Consider the following 18769-nt stretch of genomic DNA (forward strand, 5'->3'; position numbering starts at 1 on the left):
CAATTTTAATTAGCAGGCAAATAAGCACGTCTCTAAGGTTAATGTGAACCAAAGAACTGATAAGTGCACTGGACTTTTCCTGTCTCTATTCCTATTAATTCCGCTGATGTGTTGGAGTCCTTACACCAACTACTGCAGTTGCACACACACGTCTCCTCTTTTTTATATACAAATCCCTATTCATTAAATACATATGTTGCATTCAATTTAAAACCAAATTCAGTAATTCGGCTTTCTAATTGGCGGTCAAGCACGCCTATTGGCTTTGCTTGAATTCCCAGCTGCCGTATCATCGATCATGTCTCACTGCTGAATATATAAGAGGGCCAGCCCTGGTGCCTTGATAAGTAACCACACAATCTGTAAGTTAGGCTTTTAGCATTTTAGCAATGAGGGACATTCTCTTGTTCCTTACCCTCTTTCTACTCCCTCTGGTTCAATCTTCTCTCACATCTCAAGCACAAGCTCTTCTCCATTGGAAATCCACTCTCCAGTCCCAACAACCTCTTTCATCTTGGAATTTGCATGTCCATCCATGCAACTGGACTGGAATCACTTGCCGCGACAATAACAAAAAAAGGCAAGTCATTACTAGAATTTCTCTTTCCGATAAGAGTCTAGTTGGGAAATTAGATGCTCTTAATTTCTCTGCTCTTCCATCCATTAGGACGTTTAATCTAAGTTATAATCAACTCAGTGGAGTAATTCCTCCATCAATATGTCTTTGCTCAAAACTCACATATCTTTCTCTTGGTCATAATGTTCTCAGCGGTTTGATCCCGTCTAGCATTGGAAACTTGACAAACATAAAAGTCTTGTATCTTTCGGGTAATAATCTTTCTGGATCGATCCCGTCTAGCATTGGAAACTTGACAAAAATAATAGCCTTGTATCTTTGGGGTAATAACCTTTCTGGATCGATCCCTTCTGAAATTGGTGAACTTATACATTTGACAGATTTAGAGCTATCATCAAACTTTTTGAGTGGATCCATCCCTCCAGAAATGGGTAAACTTACAGATTTGACAGATATGGTTCTATATAATAACTCTTTGAGTGGAGAAATTCCTAGCACCCTAGGAAACCTAAGTAATTTGAACACCTTTCTTCTTTGGAATAATAGTCTCTCAGGACCAATACCTTCTGAAATTGGTAAACTTATACATTTGACAGATTTAGAGCTATCAGACAACTTTGTGAGTGGAGAAATACCTAATTTAGAAAACTTAACCAATCTTGTCTATCTATTTATTATGGATAATAAGCTCTCTGGATCAATCCCTCCTGAAATTGGTAGGCTTACATATTTGAAAAAACTAGACCTATCAAATAACAATATAAGTGGAGAATTATCTACTAATTTCGCAAACTTAACCAATCTGGTCTTGTTGTATCTTCGGGATAATAAGATATCTGGACAAATATTCCCTGAAATTGGTAGGCTTACAAATTTGACAGACCTCGACCTATCAAATAACTTATTGAGTGGAGAAATCCCTACCACTTTAGGAAACCTAAGTAATATGGGCATTGTTCATCTCTCATCAAATTCTCTTTCAGGGTTTATACCGGTCGAACTTGGTAGATTAAAAAGATTGATTAAACTCAACTTGGATCACAACAATTTCACAGGAAATATACCAAAAGAGTTGGGTATGTTACATGCTTTAATAGAATTTGATATATCATCAAACAGTCTTACAAGTGTGCCAGAAGAACTAGGCAATTGTGTTAATCTTCAATTATTAAACCTCAGCAACAATAGGTTGTCTGGAAAAATTCCATCCCATTTTGGAAACTTAGTATACTTACTGTACTTCCTAGATTTAAACTCAAATTCTTTGACTGGGGAAATACCAATAACATTAGCCCACTTAATCATGTTACAAAATCTTAATCTATCTCATAACAATCTAACTGGTCAGATTCCATCTTCATTGGGGGACTTGTTAAGCTTGTCAACCATGGATTTATCATACAACCAACTAGAGGGTCCAGTGCCTGATAAAAAGTTTTTCCAAGAAGCCCTAGAACAATGGTTTATGCACAACAAAAATCTTTGTGGCACTGTTGAAGGTTTGCCATTGTGTGATAGATTTGTCAAAGATAATAATGGCTCAACTAGACTACAAATGGTTAAGTTGATTGCAATTCTAATTTGCGTTGGTGCATTAGTAACTTCTTTTATACTCTGTCTACTTTGCGTCCTATACTCAAAAAAAAGAAAACCAAAATCTGTACACATTGGCAATCCTAGTAGAGGAGAAATCTTTTCAGTGTGGAATTTTGATGGGAGAGATGCATATGAGGAGATTATAAGGGCCACAGAGAATTTTGATGAGAAATATTGCATTGGAAGTGGAGGCCATGCAAGAGTTTACAAAGTGATTTTAGCCTCAGATAACCTCACAGTAGCTGTAAAGAAAATCCACTTAGCAGGTGGTGAAACCTCAATAGATTTTGAAGCATTCCATAGAGAAATTAGCACTATAACCCAGGTTCGACACCGCAACATTGCTAAATTATTTGGTTATTGTTCCTCACCACAAAATAAATTTCTTGTATACAAGTATTATGAGAAGAGGGATTTACATAACATTCTCAATAGTGAGGAAGCAATAGAGCTAGATTGGGCAAAGAGAAAGGTTATACTGAGAGATGTTGCTTGTGCTCTCTCACACTTGCATCATGATTGCTATCCACCAATAGTACATCGGGATGTAACTTCCAGAAACATCTTGCTCGATTCAGAGTTTACAGCAAGTATCTCGGATTTTGGTACTGCAAAATTTCTCAAGCCGGAGTCTTCTAATTGGAGCATGCTTGCTGGAACCTGCGGTTACATAGCACCAGGTTCTGTATACTTAAACACCCTATTATGGTATTTTAATATCCATCACTTACATGTATAAAAAATTAAAGTGCAAATAATTGCAATCTTAATTTTGTTTTTTTCTCCAGAACTAGCATATACAATGAGGATGACTGAAAAATGTGACGTGTATAGCTTTGGAGTAATCATGTTGGAACTTCTTATGGGTAAGCACCCGGGTGATATGATCAATCTATCAACTTCTGATGAAGACGAAATCATACTCGAAGATATCCTTGACCAACGCATTGAACCACCAACAGGACAAGTCATCAATGAAATGCTCAAATTGATTAAGATTTCTTATGAGTGTTTGAATAAGAACCCATCACTCCGTCCATCAATGCAAGAGGTGGTGAATAATATCTAGATGTCAATAGCCAACTGCATCATGAATTCTGGTAGTACGTAGCTTCTGTGTTTGAAGATTAGTTTACTTGGCAGTTATAATTCAATTTTTGAGCATTATACTTTATTTCGTATATTTGAATGTTGTTATGGTTTATTAATATCCACTTATTCTATGAACGTGTGGTGCAAAATATTTCTTACAATAATGATATTTAATTGCAAACCTATAGGATAAGAATAAGTTCCTATTTCAGATATCATCAAATATGTTGAATCTACTAATAAAGCATGCTGTAATGAAATTTAGCTATCTGCTTAGTATCCCCACTAAACAAAATTGGGAGGGAGGACAAGATCGCGGGTCAAGGAAAGAAAATAAGGCCACACGAATTAATTTAAGAAAGCCTCAAAACTGATAAAGAGGTTAAAATAATAATAATAATAATAATAATAATAATAATAATAATAATAATAATAATAATAATAATAATTTTGACCCTTGATTTATGTTAAATTAATTACAAAATATATATATTTGACATGTAAACACATTACTTGTAAAGTATAATAGTTTCAACAATTTGAATTCGTCGTTTGATGTCAATTATATAGGTATTGGAGTTAAACTCACTAAAGGACTTGGTGAGCTTAATTTTTTTAATAAACCCGAAATTCTGCTTTTAAAATTCTGTTTTTTAAATTTTGAATTTATAATATACCCGAAATTCTTCTTTTAAAATTTTTAATCTATAGGGTGACATAACCGAAAGGTAGAATTTAATTGCATTTTAAAAGAATAAAAGTCAGCTAGCTTATTACGAGGGCATACTATTTCAAATTTGACTTGAGAACGTACTAAACAGAAACCCATAAAAATGGCAAACAACAAGTTTAGAATTAAAATGATCTTCATGAAACTTCTCAATAGAAAAAGTTGTGCTGCAATCTCAACCCAACCCCATCATACAGATTTAGAACTGTGTTGCTGTCCACAGTCCAATGACACCCCAAAGTCTTACATGAAGGTTACTTAATTATTTCCCTCGTGGGCTCAATGAATGCAACGGGGCATGGTTAATTCAAAGATGACAGCTAGGTAGCGGACAAAAGTCTACCTTTTTTGACATCCAAATCCCCATTTAGGTAGTATGTTGCAATCAATTTTAATTGACAAGCAAAGCACGTCTGTTGGCTCTCTGTCTCAACTACAGTGTACAGAATTGATAAGTCCACTGTACATGTTCAATAATTCGGGTATGTAATTGGCAATCCAACATGTCTCTTGGCTCAATGTGAACCAAAGATACGGTAAGTCCACTGGACTTTACCTCATGTCTCTATTCTTATTAATTTGGCTGGTGTACTGGAGTCATTACACCAACTACTACTGTTACATACACACAAGTATACACCAACTACTATTGTTACACACAAGTATACTCTATTCGTATCATCATTACCGTACGTCAATTTGGTTCTTTCTTTTACACACAAGTATACAATGAAAAGACTATTGACTTCTACAAATATTGTGTGGCTATGAATTAACGGATGCATAAGGAGAAATGTTTTCATAGACATAATCATTAAAAATGTCGAAAGGAAGATTCACATACATATTGCGTTCTTACTCTCCGCCCAAACATGATTTTAATGCCTAATGCCTAAAAGTGGCGAGTCCAATATTCGTTAGGGATGCTAGCGTCAAAGGTTTTTATTGGTTTTAATCATTTTTATTTGTCTTTCTTACAAAAAAATCATCTTTAGTTGTCTTTGTTAGGCAGGAAAAAAAATATACTTTTCTGAGCTTTAGGAAAAAAGAAGAAGATATTGCTATGGACCGTCAAAGGTTAAATCGTTTTAAATAAAGGATAGTGGACACGTCACACCGACCTCTATCTATTTTTTAAGGGAAAATTTCTAGGGTACCCATCAAAACTTTCAAAATAGCCAATTTCCTCATCAAAACATTGAAATATCTTATTTCCCCATATCTTGACTGAAATTGGTAAAATTAAGCTGAATTCATATTATAATATTATTTAAAAGTTAAAATGTCTATTTTGCCCCTCTCTTTTCTTCTTCTTCTTCACTCTATCGTTGATAAGCTCCTCTTAGTTAGAAATGGTGGTTTGAAAGGAAAACGGAAGAGAACTTCGAATTCATAACTAAATAAACTACATAATTTTTCTAAACAAACTAAGTGTCAGAGCCTCAATAACGGCCGTCTAACAAAGCCTTGAACCTGGTTCCATTTTTTTGCAAAGCAATCTCGTTTTCTCTTTATTTCTCTCCCACTTTGAATTATTTTTTGAGACGATTGACAAAGGCTGTCAATTACTGCTACCTAAGTAGCTTACAACTCTCAATGAGAGCACATCGTACTTCCCTATACAATCAAACTAAAACATAGAATAAAAAAGCATCCCATGTACCACACTGCAATACCCGGCCGGTACCACCTCCATTACCTCTGGTAATGTTGAATCCATAGTAAACCTTCCAGCACTGCCTCTCCCACTTTGAATTCAATGCCCCAACTAATCTTATATTTGATGGGTCGTTGTATGGTTGGATCAAATCACGGGGTAGTCAGAAGTTAATTTGTTTAGAAAACACATGTTTTAGTTTATTTAGTTATAAATTCAAAGTTCTATTTCTTTTTCTCTTTCAAACCATCATTTCTAGCTCAGAGGGCATTGTAAAAGATGGGGTGGAGAAGAAGAAAGGAGAGGGGCAAAATAGACATTTAAATTTTAAAATAAAATTATAATATGAATTCAGCTTAAGTTTTCAATTTTAATTAAAGATATGGGGAAATAAGAAATGATTTCAAATTAGAATGGGGAAATTGGCTATTTCAATGTTTTGATGGGGAAATTGGCTATTTTAAAAGTTTTGATGGGTACACTAGAAATTTTCCCATTTTTTAATTACCCCAGTGATATCTCTCTTATCTCTCTCTATCTCTTCACAAACAATTATTTGATGACTATTTAGAACAATATTTTTTTTTTCTGATGGTGTCACACTAATTTCGAGCAATAAAATTTTAATTTAGTTATTTTAATTAGTTTTGTCCGAATACATCAAATTGTTACTTAATTAATAAAAGTTTACCTGATAGCTGCTATCCGGTTTTTCAAAAAATAAAAGAATAAAAGTCAACTAGCTTATTACGAGGGCATACTATTTCAAATTTAACTCGAGAACGTACTAAACAGAAACCCAATATGGCAAACAACAAGTTTAGAATTAAAATGATCTTCATGAAACTTCTCAATAGAAAAAGGAGTTGTGTTGCAATCTCAACCCAACCCCTTCATACAGATTTAGAACTGTGTTGCTGTCCACAAGTATATATGCTCTATTCGTATCATCATTACCGTCAATTTGGTTCTTTCTTTTACACACAAGTATACAATGAAATGAAAAGACTATTGACTTCTACAAATATTGTGTGGCTATGAACGGATGCATGAGGAGAAATGTTTTCATAGACATAATCATTAAAAATGTCGAAAGCAAACAAAAGATGACAGCTAGGTAGCACACAAAAGTAAACATTTGTTGACACTAGTGGGCTCAATGAATGCAATGGGGCATGGTTAATTCAAAGATGACAGCTGGGTAGCACACAAAAGTAAACATTTTTTGAAATCCACATCTCTATTTATGTACTATGTTGCAATCAATTTTAATTGGAAGGCAAAGCACGTCTGTTGGCTCTCTTTCTCAACTACAGTGTATAGAATTGATAAGTGCAATGTACATGTTCAGTAATTGGGGTATGTAATTGGCAGTCAAGCACGTCTCTTGGCTAGATGTGAACCAAAGATACAATAAGTCCACTGGACTTTTCCTGTCTCTATTCATATTATCCCGCTGGTGGGCTGGAGTCATTACACCAACTACAGCAGTTACACACACACAAGTCTACTATTTTTTTATATACAAATCCCTATTCATTAAATACATATGTTGCATTCAAATTGGCGGTCAAGCACGTCTATTGGCTTTTCTTGAATTCCTAGCTGCCATATCATCACGTCTCATCGCTGAGTATATAAAAGGCCGGCCCTAGTGCCTTCATAAGTAACCACACAATCTGAAAATTGGCTTTTAGCATTTTAGCAATGAGGGGCATTCTTTTGTTCCTTACCCTCTTTCTACTCCCTGTAGTTCAATCTTCTCTCACGTCTCAAGCACAAGCTCTCCTCCATTGGAAATCCACACTCCAGACTCAACAACCTCTTTCATCTTGGAATCTGCATGTTCACCCATGCAACTGGACCGGAATCACTTGTCGCGATACTAACAAAAGAAGGCAAGTCATCACTAAAATTTCTATTTCTCAGAAGGGTCTGGTTGGGAAATTAGATACTCTTAATTTCTCTGCTCTTCCATCCATTAGAGTTTTTAATCTCAGTCATAATAAACTCAATGGAGTAATTCCTCCATCAATATGTCTCTTGTCAAAACTCACATATCTTTCTCTCAGTGATAATGTTTTCAGCAATTTGATCCCATCTAGCATTGGAAACTTGACAAACATAAAAATTTGGTCTCTTTGGGGTAATAATCTCTCCGGACCGATCCCCCCTGAAATTGGAGAACTTACACATTTGACACTTTTAGATTTATCAGAAAACTTTTTGAGTGGAGAAGTACCTACTCATATTGGAAACTTAACCAATCTTCTCACTCTATATCTTTCGGATAATAATCTCTCCGGACTGATGCCCCCTGAAATTGGTAAACTTGGATATTTGATAGATTTAGATATATCAGGAAACTATCTGAGTGGAGAAATACCTGCTAATTTAGCAAACTTAACCAATCTTCTCACTATATCTCTTTCGGGTAATAATCTCTCCGGACCGATGCCACCTGAAATTGGTAAACTAGCACATCTAACAGATTTGGATCTATCATCAAATTATCTGATTGGAGAAATACCTACTAATTTAGAAAACTTAACCAATCTTGTCATTATGTATCTTCACCATAATAATTTCTCCGGATCAATCCCACCTGGAATTAGTAAACTTCGACATTTGACATCTTTAGAACTATCAGAGAACTTTCTAAGTGGAGAAATAACTCCTAATATAGGAAACTTAACCAATCTTGTAAAATTGTATCTTGACGATAATAATTTCTCCGGATCAATCCCTCCTGAAATTGGTCAACTTGGACATTTGAAAGATTTAGAACTAACAACTAACTATCTGAGTGGAAAAATACCTACTAATTTGGAAAATTTAACAAATCTTGTCTATTTGTATCTTTGGCATAATAATCTTTCCGGTCCACTCCCTCCTGGAATTGGTAAACTTAGACTTTTGAAATATTTGGATCTATCAATAAATTTTCTTAGTGGAGAAATACCTACTAATTTAGAAAACCTGACCAATCTAGTCTGTATGTTTTTTCACGACAATAATCTCTCCGGATCAATCCCTTCTGCAATTGGCAAAGTTACACAGGTAACAAATTTACAACTGTCGAAAAACTATTTGAGTGGAGAAATTCCTACTGCTCTAGGAAACCTAAGTAATCTGAGTGTTGTTGATCTATCATCAAATTATCTATCGGGGGTAATACCAATCGAACTTGGTAGATTAGAAAGATTGATTGAACTCAATTTAAGTCACAATAATTTCAAAGGAAATGTACCAAAAGAGTTGGGATTGTTACCTGCTTTGATAAATCTTGATATATCGTCAAATAGCCTGACAAGTGTGCCCGAAGAACTAGGCAATTGTGTTAATCTTGAATTACTAAACATCAACAATAACAGGTTGACTGGACAAATTCCATCACACTTTGGAAACCTAGTACACTTACTATACCTACTAGACTTGAGCTCTAATTTTTTAACTGGGGAAATACCAACAACGCTAGCGAACTTAATCATGTTACAAAATCTTAATCTGTCTCACAACAATCTCTCTGGTCAGATTCCATCTTCATTGGGCAACTTGTTAAGCTTGTCAACTATGGATTTGTCATACAATCAACTTGAGGGTCCAGTGCCTGATATGAAGATTTTTCATAAAGCCCCAGAACAATGGTTTATACACAACAAAAATCTTTGTGGAACTATTCAAGGATTGCCCTCATGTGATGGATTTGTTAAAGATAAGAATGGCTCAACCAAACAACGAATGGTTAAGTTGATTGCAACTGTGACTTTTTGTGCTGCATTACTAACATCTTTCTTACTCTTGATACTTTACCTACTTTACTCAAAAAAGAGAAAAGCAAAACCAGAGCACATTGGCAATCCTAGTAGAGGAGAAATCTTTTCTGTGTGGAATTTTGATGGAAGAGATGCATATGAGGAGATTATAAGGGCCACAGAGAATTTTGATGAGAAATACTGCATTGGAAGTGGAGGCCATGCAAGAGTTTACAAAGCGATTTTAGCCTCAGATAACCTTATAGTAGCTGTAAAGAAAATCCACTTAGCAGGTGGTGAAACCTCAATAGATTTTGAAGCATTCCATAGAGAAATTAGCACTATAACCCAGGTTCGACACCGCAACATTGCTAAATTATTTGGTTATTGTTCCTCACCACAAAATAAATTTCTGGTATACAAGTACTATGAGAAGGGGGATTTACATAACATTCTCAATAGTGAGGAAGCAATAGAACTAGATTGGGCAAAGAGAAAGGTTATACTGAGAGATGTTGCTTGTGCTCTCTCACACTTGCATCATGATTGCTATCCACCAATAGTACATCGGGATGTAACTTCCAAAAACATCTTGCTTGATTCTGAGTTTACAGCAAGTATCTCGGATTTTGGTACTGCAAAATTTCTCAAGCCGGAGTCTTCTAATTGGAGCATGCTTGCTGGAACCTACGGTTACATAGCACCAGGTTCTATATACTTAAACACCCTATTATGGTATTTTAATTTCCATCTTACATGTATAAAAAAATAAAGTGGAAATAATTTCAATCTTGATTTTGTTTCTTTATCCAGAACTAGCATATACAATGAGTATGACTGAAAAATGTGACGTGTATAGCTTTGGAGTAATCATGTTGGAACTTCTTATGGGAAAGCACCCGGGTGATATGATCAATCTATCAACTTCTGATGAAGACGAAATCATACTCGAAGATATCCTTGACCAACGCATTGAACCACCAACTGGACAAGTCATCAATGAAATGCTCAAATTGATTAAGATTTCTTATGAGTGTTTGAATAATAACCCATCACTCCGTCCATCAATGCAAGAGGTGGTGAATAATATATAGATGTCAATAGCCAACTGCATCATGAATTCTGGTAGTACGTAGCTTCTGTGTTTGAAGATTAGTTTACTTGGCAGTTATAATTCAATTTTATAGCATTATACTTTATTTCGTATATTTGAATGTTGTTATGGTTTATTAATATCCACTTATTCTATGAACGTGTGGTGCGAAATATTGCTTACAATATTATTGTAATATCTTTTATATGTTCTGTGAGTTTACCATTAATATTCGTCATGCAATAATGAATTGCAACCTATAGGATAAGAATAAGTTCCTATTTCAGATATCATCAAATATGTTGAATCTACTAATAAAGCATGCTGTAATGAAATTTAGCTATCTGCTTAGTATCCCCACTAAACAAAATTGGGAGGGAGGACAGGATCACAGGTCAAGGAAAGAAAATAAGGCCACACGACTTAATTTAAGAAAGCCTCAAAACTGATAAAGAGGTTAAAAAATAATAATAATAATTATAATAATAATAATAATAATAATAATAATAATAATAATAATAATAATAATAATAATAATAATAATAATAATAATAATAATAATTTTGACCCTTGATTTATGTTAAATTAATTACAAAATGTATATATTTGACATGTAAACACATTACTTGTAAAGTATAATAGTTTCAACAATTTGAATTCGTCGTTTGATGTCAATTATATAGGTATTGTAGTTAAACTCACTAAAGGACTTGGTGATTTTAATTTTTTTAATAAACCCGAAATTCTGCTTTTAAAATTCTGTTTTTAAAATTTTGAATTTATAATATACCCGAAATTCTTCTTTTAAAATTTTTAATCTATAGGGTGACATAACCGAAAGGTAGAATTTAATTGCATTTTAAAAGAATAAAAGTCAGCTAGCTTATTACGAGGGCATACTATTTCAAATTTGACTTGAGAACGTACTAAACAGAAACCCATAAAAATGGCAAACAACAAGTTTAGAAAATGATCTTCATGAAACTTGTCAATAGAAAAAGCAGTTGTGTTGCAATCTCAACCCAGCCCCTTCATACAGATTTAGAACTGTGTTGCTGTCCACAGTCCAATGACACCCCAAAGTCTTACATGAAGGTTACTTAATTATTTCCCTTGTGGGCTCAATGAATGCAACGGGACATGGTTAATTCAAAGATGACGGCTAGGTAGCGGACAAAAGTCAACCTTTTTTGACATCCAAATCCCCATATAGGTAGTATGTTGCAATCAATTTTAATTGGCAAGCAAAGCACGTCTGTTGGCTCTCTGTCTCAACTACAGTGTCCAGAATTGATATGTCCACTGTACATTCAATAATTCGGGTATGTAATTGGTAGTCCAGCACGTCTCTCTTGGCTCAATGTGAACCAAAGATACGATAAGTCCACTGGACTTTACCTCATGTCTCTATTCCTATTAATTTGGCTGGTGTACTGTAGTCATTACACCAACTACTACTGTTACACACACACAAGTATACACCAACTACTATTGTTACACACAAGTATATATTCAATTTGGTTCTTTCTTTTACACACAAGTATACAATGAAAAGACTATTGACTTCTACAAATATTGTGTGGCTATGAACGGATGTATGAGGAGAAATGTTTTCATAGACATAATCATTAAAAATGTCGAAAGCAAGATCCACATACATATTGCGTTCTTACTCTCCACCCAAACATGATTTTCCACAAATGCCTAAAAGTGGCGAGTCCAATATTCGTTAGGGATGCTAGCGTCAAAGGTTTTTATTGGTTTTAATCATTTTTATTTGTCTTTCTTACAAAAAAATCATCTTTAGTTGTCTTTGTTAGGCAGGAAAAAAGATACTTTTTTGAGCTTTAGGAAAAAAGAAGAAGATGCTATTGACGTCAAAGGTTAAATCGTTTTAAATAAGAGATAGTGGACACGTCACACCGACCTCTATCTATTTTGTAATTACTCCAGTGATCTCTCTCTTATCTCTCTTTATCTCTTCACAAACAATTATTTGATGACTATTTAGAACAATATTTTTTTTTCTGATGGTGTCACATTAATTTCGAGCAATAAAATTTTAATATAGTTATTTTAATTAGTTTTGTCGGAATACATCAAATTGTTACTTAATTAATTTCCAGCTGGCCGTGACATTCTCCTCTGGTGGGCTCCGGGCTGTAGTTATTACACCGACTTAAATAGTACCAGACACTAAATCTTACAACGATCGAGGATGCTTAACTCAAATATGACAAGCTACCACACATAGGAACAATTTGAGTTCAATGTCTATCAGACTCAAATTTAAGTCCCATAAAATTCACATCTGTCTGAACTGATTTACAATTCAATTATTGATGATATTCAATTATCTGCATGCATAGATAAACGTATAAATAAAGCATGCAGCTAGTGATGAGATTCAATTATCTGCATACAAAAAAAAACTTATTTATTGGCTAAGAGTAATAAAAGCTATTTTTGTGATAATTAATAAGAAGCGTACAAAATTATATATGATAATTATTTATCATTCACCATATATATATTGGATACCTAGTGGGTAAGCATTAAATTTCTCCTCTATACTTCTTTATCTTGTCATGACTCATGGATGAGGCTCATGGAGGAGGCGATACTTCATTTCTATATTAATGGTTGGGTCTCAAGTGAAAGTATAATATTTGTAGCTTGATATCAGGCCTATTCTCGTGACTCATTTGAATTTAATTGTTTTGCTTGATTCATGGAGGAGAGGCTCGACGGAAGAGAGGAGAGGATCGACTGGGGTGGCTGCCACTAGGAGGAGAGGAGACGGGGAAGAGAGGAGATGGAAGAGAGGAGACGGGTGATGGTATTATTGGAATATACCAAAATACTACTCAAAATATAATATATTATGTTTATTTTTAAATACAAATGTATAATAATTTGTATAGGGTGACATTTTTCTGAATATATGAGATTTGAGGTGGCATTTAGCAAAATGAAAACTTTGAGGTGACATTTTTCTAAATTTAGAGATTTGGAGTGGCATAGATCTAATTTTCCTTCAAAATAATTATGCATTTAATCAAGAAAAAATTAGTCTTGATTTAGTCTTGACACAACACAAATATCACTATCTTGTCATATTTCAGAGAAATTTAAAAATCAACAATCAAGACAAAATCAAGACTAAATCATGACTAAAACAAGACTAAATCAAGACTAAAACCATTGAACCCTCCTTTATGGAAAAAAATGTCTAATTTAAATGAATTTATTAGTGAATATATTTCAATAAAAATACTGTAGTCTAATAACCCTACTTGTTTATCTAAATTTTTATTCATATGTGTTTTATTGGTAAAACAAGGTCGAAGTCCAGTTTCATTAGAGATATATGTGTTAATTCGCTAATATTCGATAACAAAATATCTGATGGATTGGACGAATAATATATGCAATAACAAAATATCCGATGCAATAACAAAATAGTATATCAAGATCTTTTTTGATGTAAGGTGACCTAACGAGTCATAGGTCAACTTAACCCTATTTGTTTTATATAATGTTTTATTGATATGTGTTCGTTAATATTTCCCTCCACAGTCAATGACACCCAGAATGAAACCTTTCATGAAATGAGGCTTCTTATTTCCCTCCAAAGTCAATAAGATCGATCTTATCCAGCTGGCTGTGACTGTTTCCTTATTGGTGATTGAATGTACATGGAGCATGGTTAATATATAGACAACTGGTAGGTAGCTTAAGTGTATTCATTTTTTTTTTATCCGACTTCCTATTCATAAAATATGTTGCATTCAATTAATTCTAACCAAGTTCAGTAATTTGGGTTCCTAACTGGCGGCCAAGCACTTCTGCTGCTTTGTTTGAACCACAGAACAGATAAGTCCACTGGACTTGCAATATCTCTTTTCATAATAATTCCTAGCAACTTTATCCTCTGTCTCACCACTGAGTTTATAAGAGGGCCAGCTCTGATGCCTTGATAGGTATCACAAGCAAAAAATCCAGCTTTTACCATTTCAGCAATGAGGGGCATTCTCTTGTTCCTTACCCTCTTTCTACTCCCACTGGTTCAATCTTCTCTCACATTTCAAGCACAAGCTCTTCGCCATTGGAAATCCACTCTCAATACTCAACAACCACTTTCATCTTGGAATCTGCATGTCCACCCATGCAATTGGACCGGAATCACTTGCCGTGGCACAAACAAAAGAAGGCAGGTCATTACTGAAATTAATCTTTCACATATGGTTCTAATTGGGAAATTAGATGCCCTTAATTTCTCTGCTCTTCCATCCATTAGAATTTTTAATCTGAGTGACAATGAACTCAGTGGAGTAATTCCTACATCAATATGTCTCTTCTCAAAACTCACTTATCTTGACCTTTCTGATAATGTTATGCATGGTTTGATCCCATCAAACATTGGAAACTTGACAAACATAAAAGTTTTGTATTTTTGGGGTAATAAGCTCTCTGGATCGATCCCACCTGAAATTGGTAGACTTACATATTTGATTGATCTACAAGTAGGAATTAACTTTTTGAGTGGAGAAATTCCTACCGCTATAGGAAATATAAGTAATTTAAACACTTTACATCTTTGGGGTAATAGTCTCTCTGGAACAATTCCTCCTGAAATAGGTAAACTTACACACTTAAAAGATTTAGATCTATCAGAAAACCTTCTTAGTGGACAAATAATTACTAATCTAGAAAACCTAACTAATCTTGTCGCTCTAGATCTTTGGAATAATAGTCTCTCCGGACAAATCCCTCCTGAAATAGGTAAACTTACACACTTAAAATATTTAGATCTATCAGAAAACATTCTTAGTGGAGAAATAACTACTAATATAGAAAACCTAACCAATCTTGTCACTTTGGATCTTTGGAGTAATAGTCTCTCTGGAGAAATCCCTTGTGAAATTGGTAAACTTGGATATTTGACAGATTTAGATCTATCAGACAACTATCTAAGTGGAGAAATATCTACAAATTTAGCAAACCTAACCAATATTGTCATTCTGTCTCTTTCGAATAATAATCTCTCCGGACAGATCCCCCCTGGATTTAGTAAATTTGGACATTTGATATCTATTGAACTATCAGGAAACTTTTTGAGTGGATATGTAATTGCTGATTTGTGCAAAGGGAGAGTTCTCGAGAGGGCTGTTTTGCATGATAACAAATTTGAAGGCCCAATTCCTAGTAGTTTCAAAAATTGTAGTAGTTTACTAGAAGTTACTCTACAAAGAAATCTATTTGATGGAGACATATCTAAACAATTTGGGGTTTACGAGAATCTATATTACATGGATTTGAACTCTAACAAACTTTCAGGAAATCTTGCATCCACGTGGGCTCATTGTCACAACTTATCATTTCTAGACATATCAAGAAATAAAATTGATGGAGTCATACCACCGGAGATTGGTAGCTTACATGAGTTAGTAGTTCTTCGTCTATCTTCGAATTCACTATCAGGGGTAATACCGGCAGAAATTGGTAGATTAAAAAGATTGATCGAACTAAATTTAAGTCACAACAATTTCATAGGAAATATACCAAAAAAGTTGGGAATGTTATCTTCTTTAATAAAACTTGATATGTCGTCAAACAGTCTGACAAGTGTGCCGGAAGAACTAGGCAATTGTGTTAATCTTGAATTACTAAACCTCAGCAATAATAGGTTCACTGGAAAAATTCCTTCCCATTTTGGAAACTTAGTACACTTACTTGATCTACTTGATTTAAGCTCAAATTTGTTGATCGGGGAAATACCCGCAACAATAGCAAACTTAATCATGTTAGAAAACCTTAATCTATCTCACAATAATCTAACTGGTCAGATTTTACCTTCATTGGGCAACTTGTTAAGCATGTCAACCATGGATTTGTCATACAATCAACTGGAGGGTCCAGTGCCTGACAAAAAATTCTTTCAGAATGCCAAAGAACAATGGTTCATACACAACAAAAATCTTTGTGGCACTGTTCAAGGTTTGCCCTCATGTGATGGATTTGTTAAAGGCAAGCATGCCTCAACTAGACTACGAATGGTTAAGTTGATTGCAACTCTAACTTGTTGTGGTGCACTACTAACATCTTTCTTACTCTGCCTACTTTACCTCCTATACACAAAAAAGAGAAAAGCAAAATCAGGGCACATTGGCAATCCTAGTATAGGAGAAATTTTTTCTATATGGAATTTTGATGGAAGAGATGCATATGAGGAGATAATAAGGGCCACAGAGAATTTTGATGAGAAATACTGCATTGGAAGTGGAGGTCATGCAAAAGTTTACAAAGCAATTTTAGAGCCAGACAACCTCATAGTAGCTATAAAGAAAATACAATTAGCAGGTGGTGAAACCTCACTAGATGTTGAAGCATTCCACAGAGAAATTAGCACTATAACCCAGATTCGACACCGCAACATTGCTAAATTATTTGGTTATTGTTCCTCACCACAAAATAAATTTCTTGTATACAAGTATTATGAGAAGAGCGATTTACATAATATTCTAAATAGTGAGGAAGCAATAGAACTAGATTGGGCAAAGAGAAAAGTTATATTGAGAGATGTTGCATGTGCTCTCTCACATTTGCATCATGATTGCTATCCTCCAATAGTACATCGGGATGTAACTAGTAGAAACATCTTACTCGATTCTGAGTTTACAGCATGTATCTCAGATTTTGGCACTGCTAAATTTCTCAAGCCAGAGTCTTCTAATTGGAGCATGCTTGCTGGAACCTACGGTTACATAGCACCAGGTTATGTATACTTAAACACCATATTAGCATATTTTAATTCCCATCACTTATTTGTATAAAAAAAATAAACTGGAAATAATTGCAATCTGATTTTTTTTTCCTTTTTGCAGAACTAGCCTATACCATGAGGATGACTGAAAAATGTGATGTGTATAGCTTTGGAGTAATCATGTTGGAACTGCTTATGGGAAAGCACCCTGGAGATATGATCAATTTATCGACTTTCAATGAAGAGGAAATCATACTCCAAGATATCCTTGACCAACGCATTGAACCACCAACTGGACAAGCCTTAAATGACATTTTCAAAATGATTGAAATTGCATATGGGTGCTTGAATAATAATCCGTCACTCCGTCCAACAATGCAAGAGGTGGTGAATAGTATCTAGATGTAAATAGCCAAATGCTTCGTAAATTCTGGGAGTTGCTTCTATGTTTGAAGATTAGTTTGCTGTTATAATTCAATTTTACATCATATGATGCTTTATTTTCATATCTCGTATTTGAAAGTTTTTATGCTTTATTAAAGTTCGTTTATTCTGTGTATGTGTGGATTGGACAAAAAGAAAGACTATATTAATAGTGTGCCAGATGGCCACCAAACACTATTTTGATTTCTAATGAAATCCGGTGATTCTTCCCAGCCTACCTATCTACCCACCTGTAACTCATAAAAAAAATGATTATTTTAGATTTGTAACATATATATTTACTTGAGAATATTGAATTTTACTGGGAGTCATTAGATTTTGTGTTTCAATACTACATCCTGACAACTATACGTAACGGAAGGTCTCGCGCTTAACTCTGATGTGGTCAATCCGGTGAGAACATTTGCTTGAATTGCTTGGCCTTAAGTACCAACATACTTTGATTGAGATGTAAGGTGTATGTCTTTGCATGGTGCAACTAGCGAGCAGCTCTGAAAAAACACATTGTGTGACAGTGTGGTGGTAATATTTAACATGCTTGTCCAGACATATGAAAATATGTACGCTTTCTTACTAGATATTTTCTTTCTTTGAATTGGCTAGCTATTCTGCATTTTATGACCGTTTAAAAGAAACAAAAGTAGCTACCCAATTCAAAAAAATATTTACTTTCTGCAATTCATACTGTGAAGAATAGCTAGCCAATTCAAACAAAAATGGCTAGCTATTCAAAGAATATAGAAATATTTAGTTCCTATTTTGCAATTCATACTTTTTTTTATTGTAAAATCTATTTACTGTGAAGAAAAAAAATAGTTTGTATATAATAATTATTTGCACCATTTGATAATCATCCATATTGAAAATAAAAAGTGTTCAATTTCTGTGAAAAAACACGGTATAGACCCTGGCATTGGATCAATATCCGATAGAAATGTTGGAACAATCCCAAATTCCTAGAGAAAAAATCAGGCTTAAGTAGCCAACAGCATGGTACACGCATGTATTTAATTGTATATGTGGATGTATGTTTATTGAGACAAAAATAAAAGGGAAAAT

General features: G+C 34.3%; 3 protein-coding genes across 5 annotated transcripts in view; all 3 read left to right on the plus strand.

Moving 5' to 3' along the window:
* Positions 1 to 166: 166 nt before the first annotated feature.
* Positions 167 to 18024, plus strand: LOC144560574 (uncharacterized). 2 transcript variants are annotated; one of them, XM_078309807.1, is made up of 2 exons: positions 167 to 2853; positions 2962 to 3406. In XM_078309807.1, exons 1-2 carry the CDS (start codon positions 390 to 392, stop codon positions 3240 to 3242), a joined length of 2745 nt encoding a protein of 914 aa, XP_078165933.1. In that variant the 5' UTR covers positions 167 to 389; the 3' UTR covers positions 3243 to 3406. The 2 variants fall into 2 exon arrangements, with proteins under 2 accessions (XP_078165933.1, XP_078165941.1); XM_078309815.1 differs by lacking the exon at positions 2962 to 3406 and adding an exon at positions 17388 to 18024 and having other exon boundaries at positions 173 to 2853.
* On the plus strand, positions 7309 to 10705 carry LOC144560503 (uncharacterized). Its single transcript, XM_078309726.1, has 2 exons — positions 7309 to 10114; positions 10221 to 10705. The coding sequence occupies exons 1-2, from the start codon at positions 7360 to 7362 to the stop codon at positions 10499 to 10501; spliced, it is 3036 nt and encodes a 1011-aa protein (XP_078165852.1). The 5' UTR covers positions 7309 to 7359; the 3' UTR covers positions 10502 to 10705.
* The window catches only part of LOC144560483 (uncharacterized), a 30667-nt gene continuing 26275 nt past the window's right edge, over positions 14378 to 18769 (plus strand). The window contains exon 1 of one of the 2 annotated variants that reach the window (XM_078309699.1): positions 14378 to 17277. In XM_078309699.1, coding sequence (XP_078165825.1) covers positions 14523 to 17277 — 2755 coding nt within the window. In that variant the 5' untranslated portion in view covers positions 14378 to 14522. The remainder of the gene's footprint in view (positions 17278 to 18769) is intronic. The other variant, XM_078309707.1, reaches the window with a different exon arrangement.

The sequence above is a fragment of the Carex rostrata genome, chromosome 1 (genome assembly GCF_964058835.1).
Source record: "Carex rostrata chromosome 1, lpCarRost1.2, whole genome shotgun sequence".
Lineage (NCBI taxonomy): Eukaryota > Viridiplantae > Streptophyta > Magnoliopsida > Poales > Cyperaceae > Carex > Carex rostrata.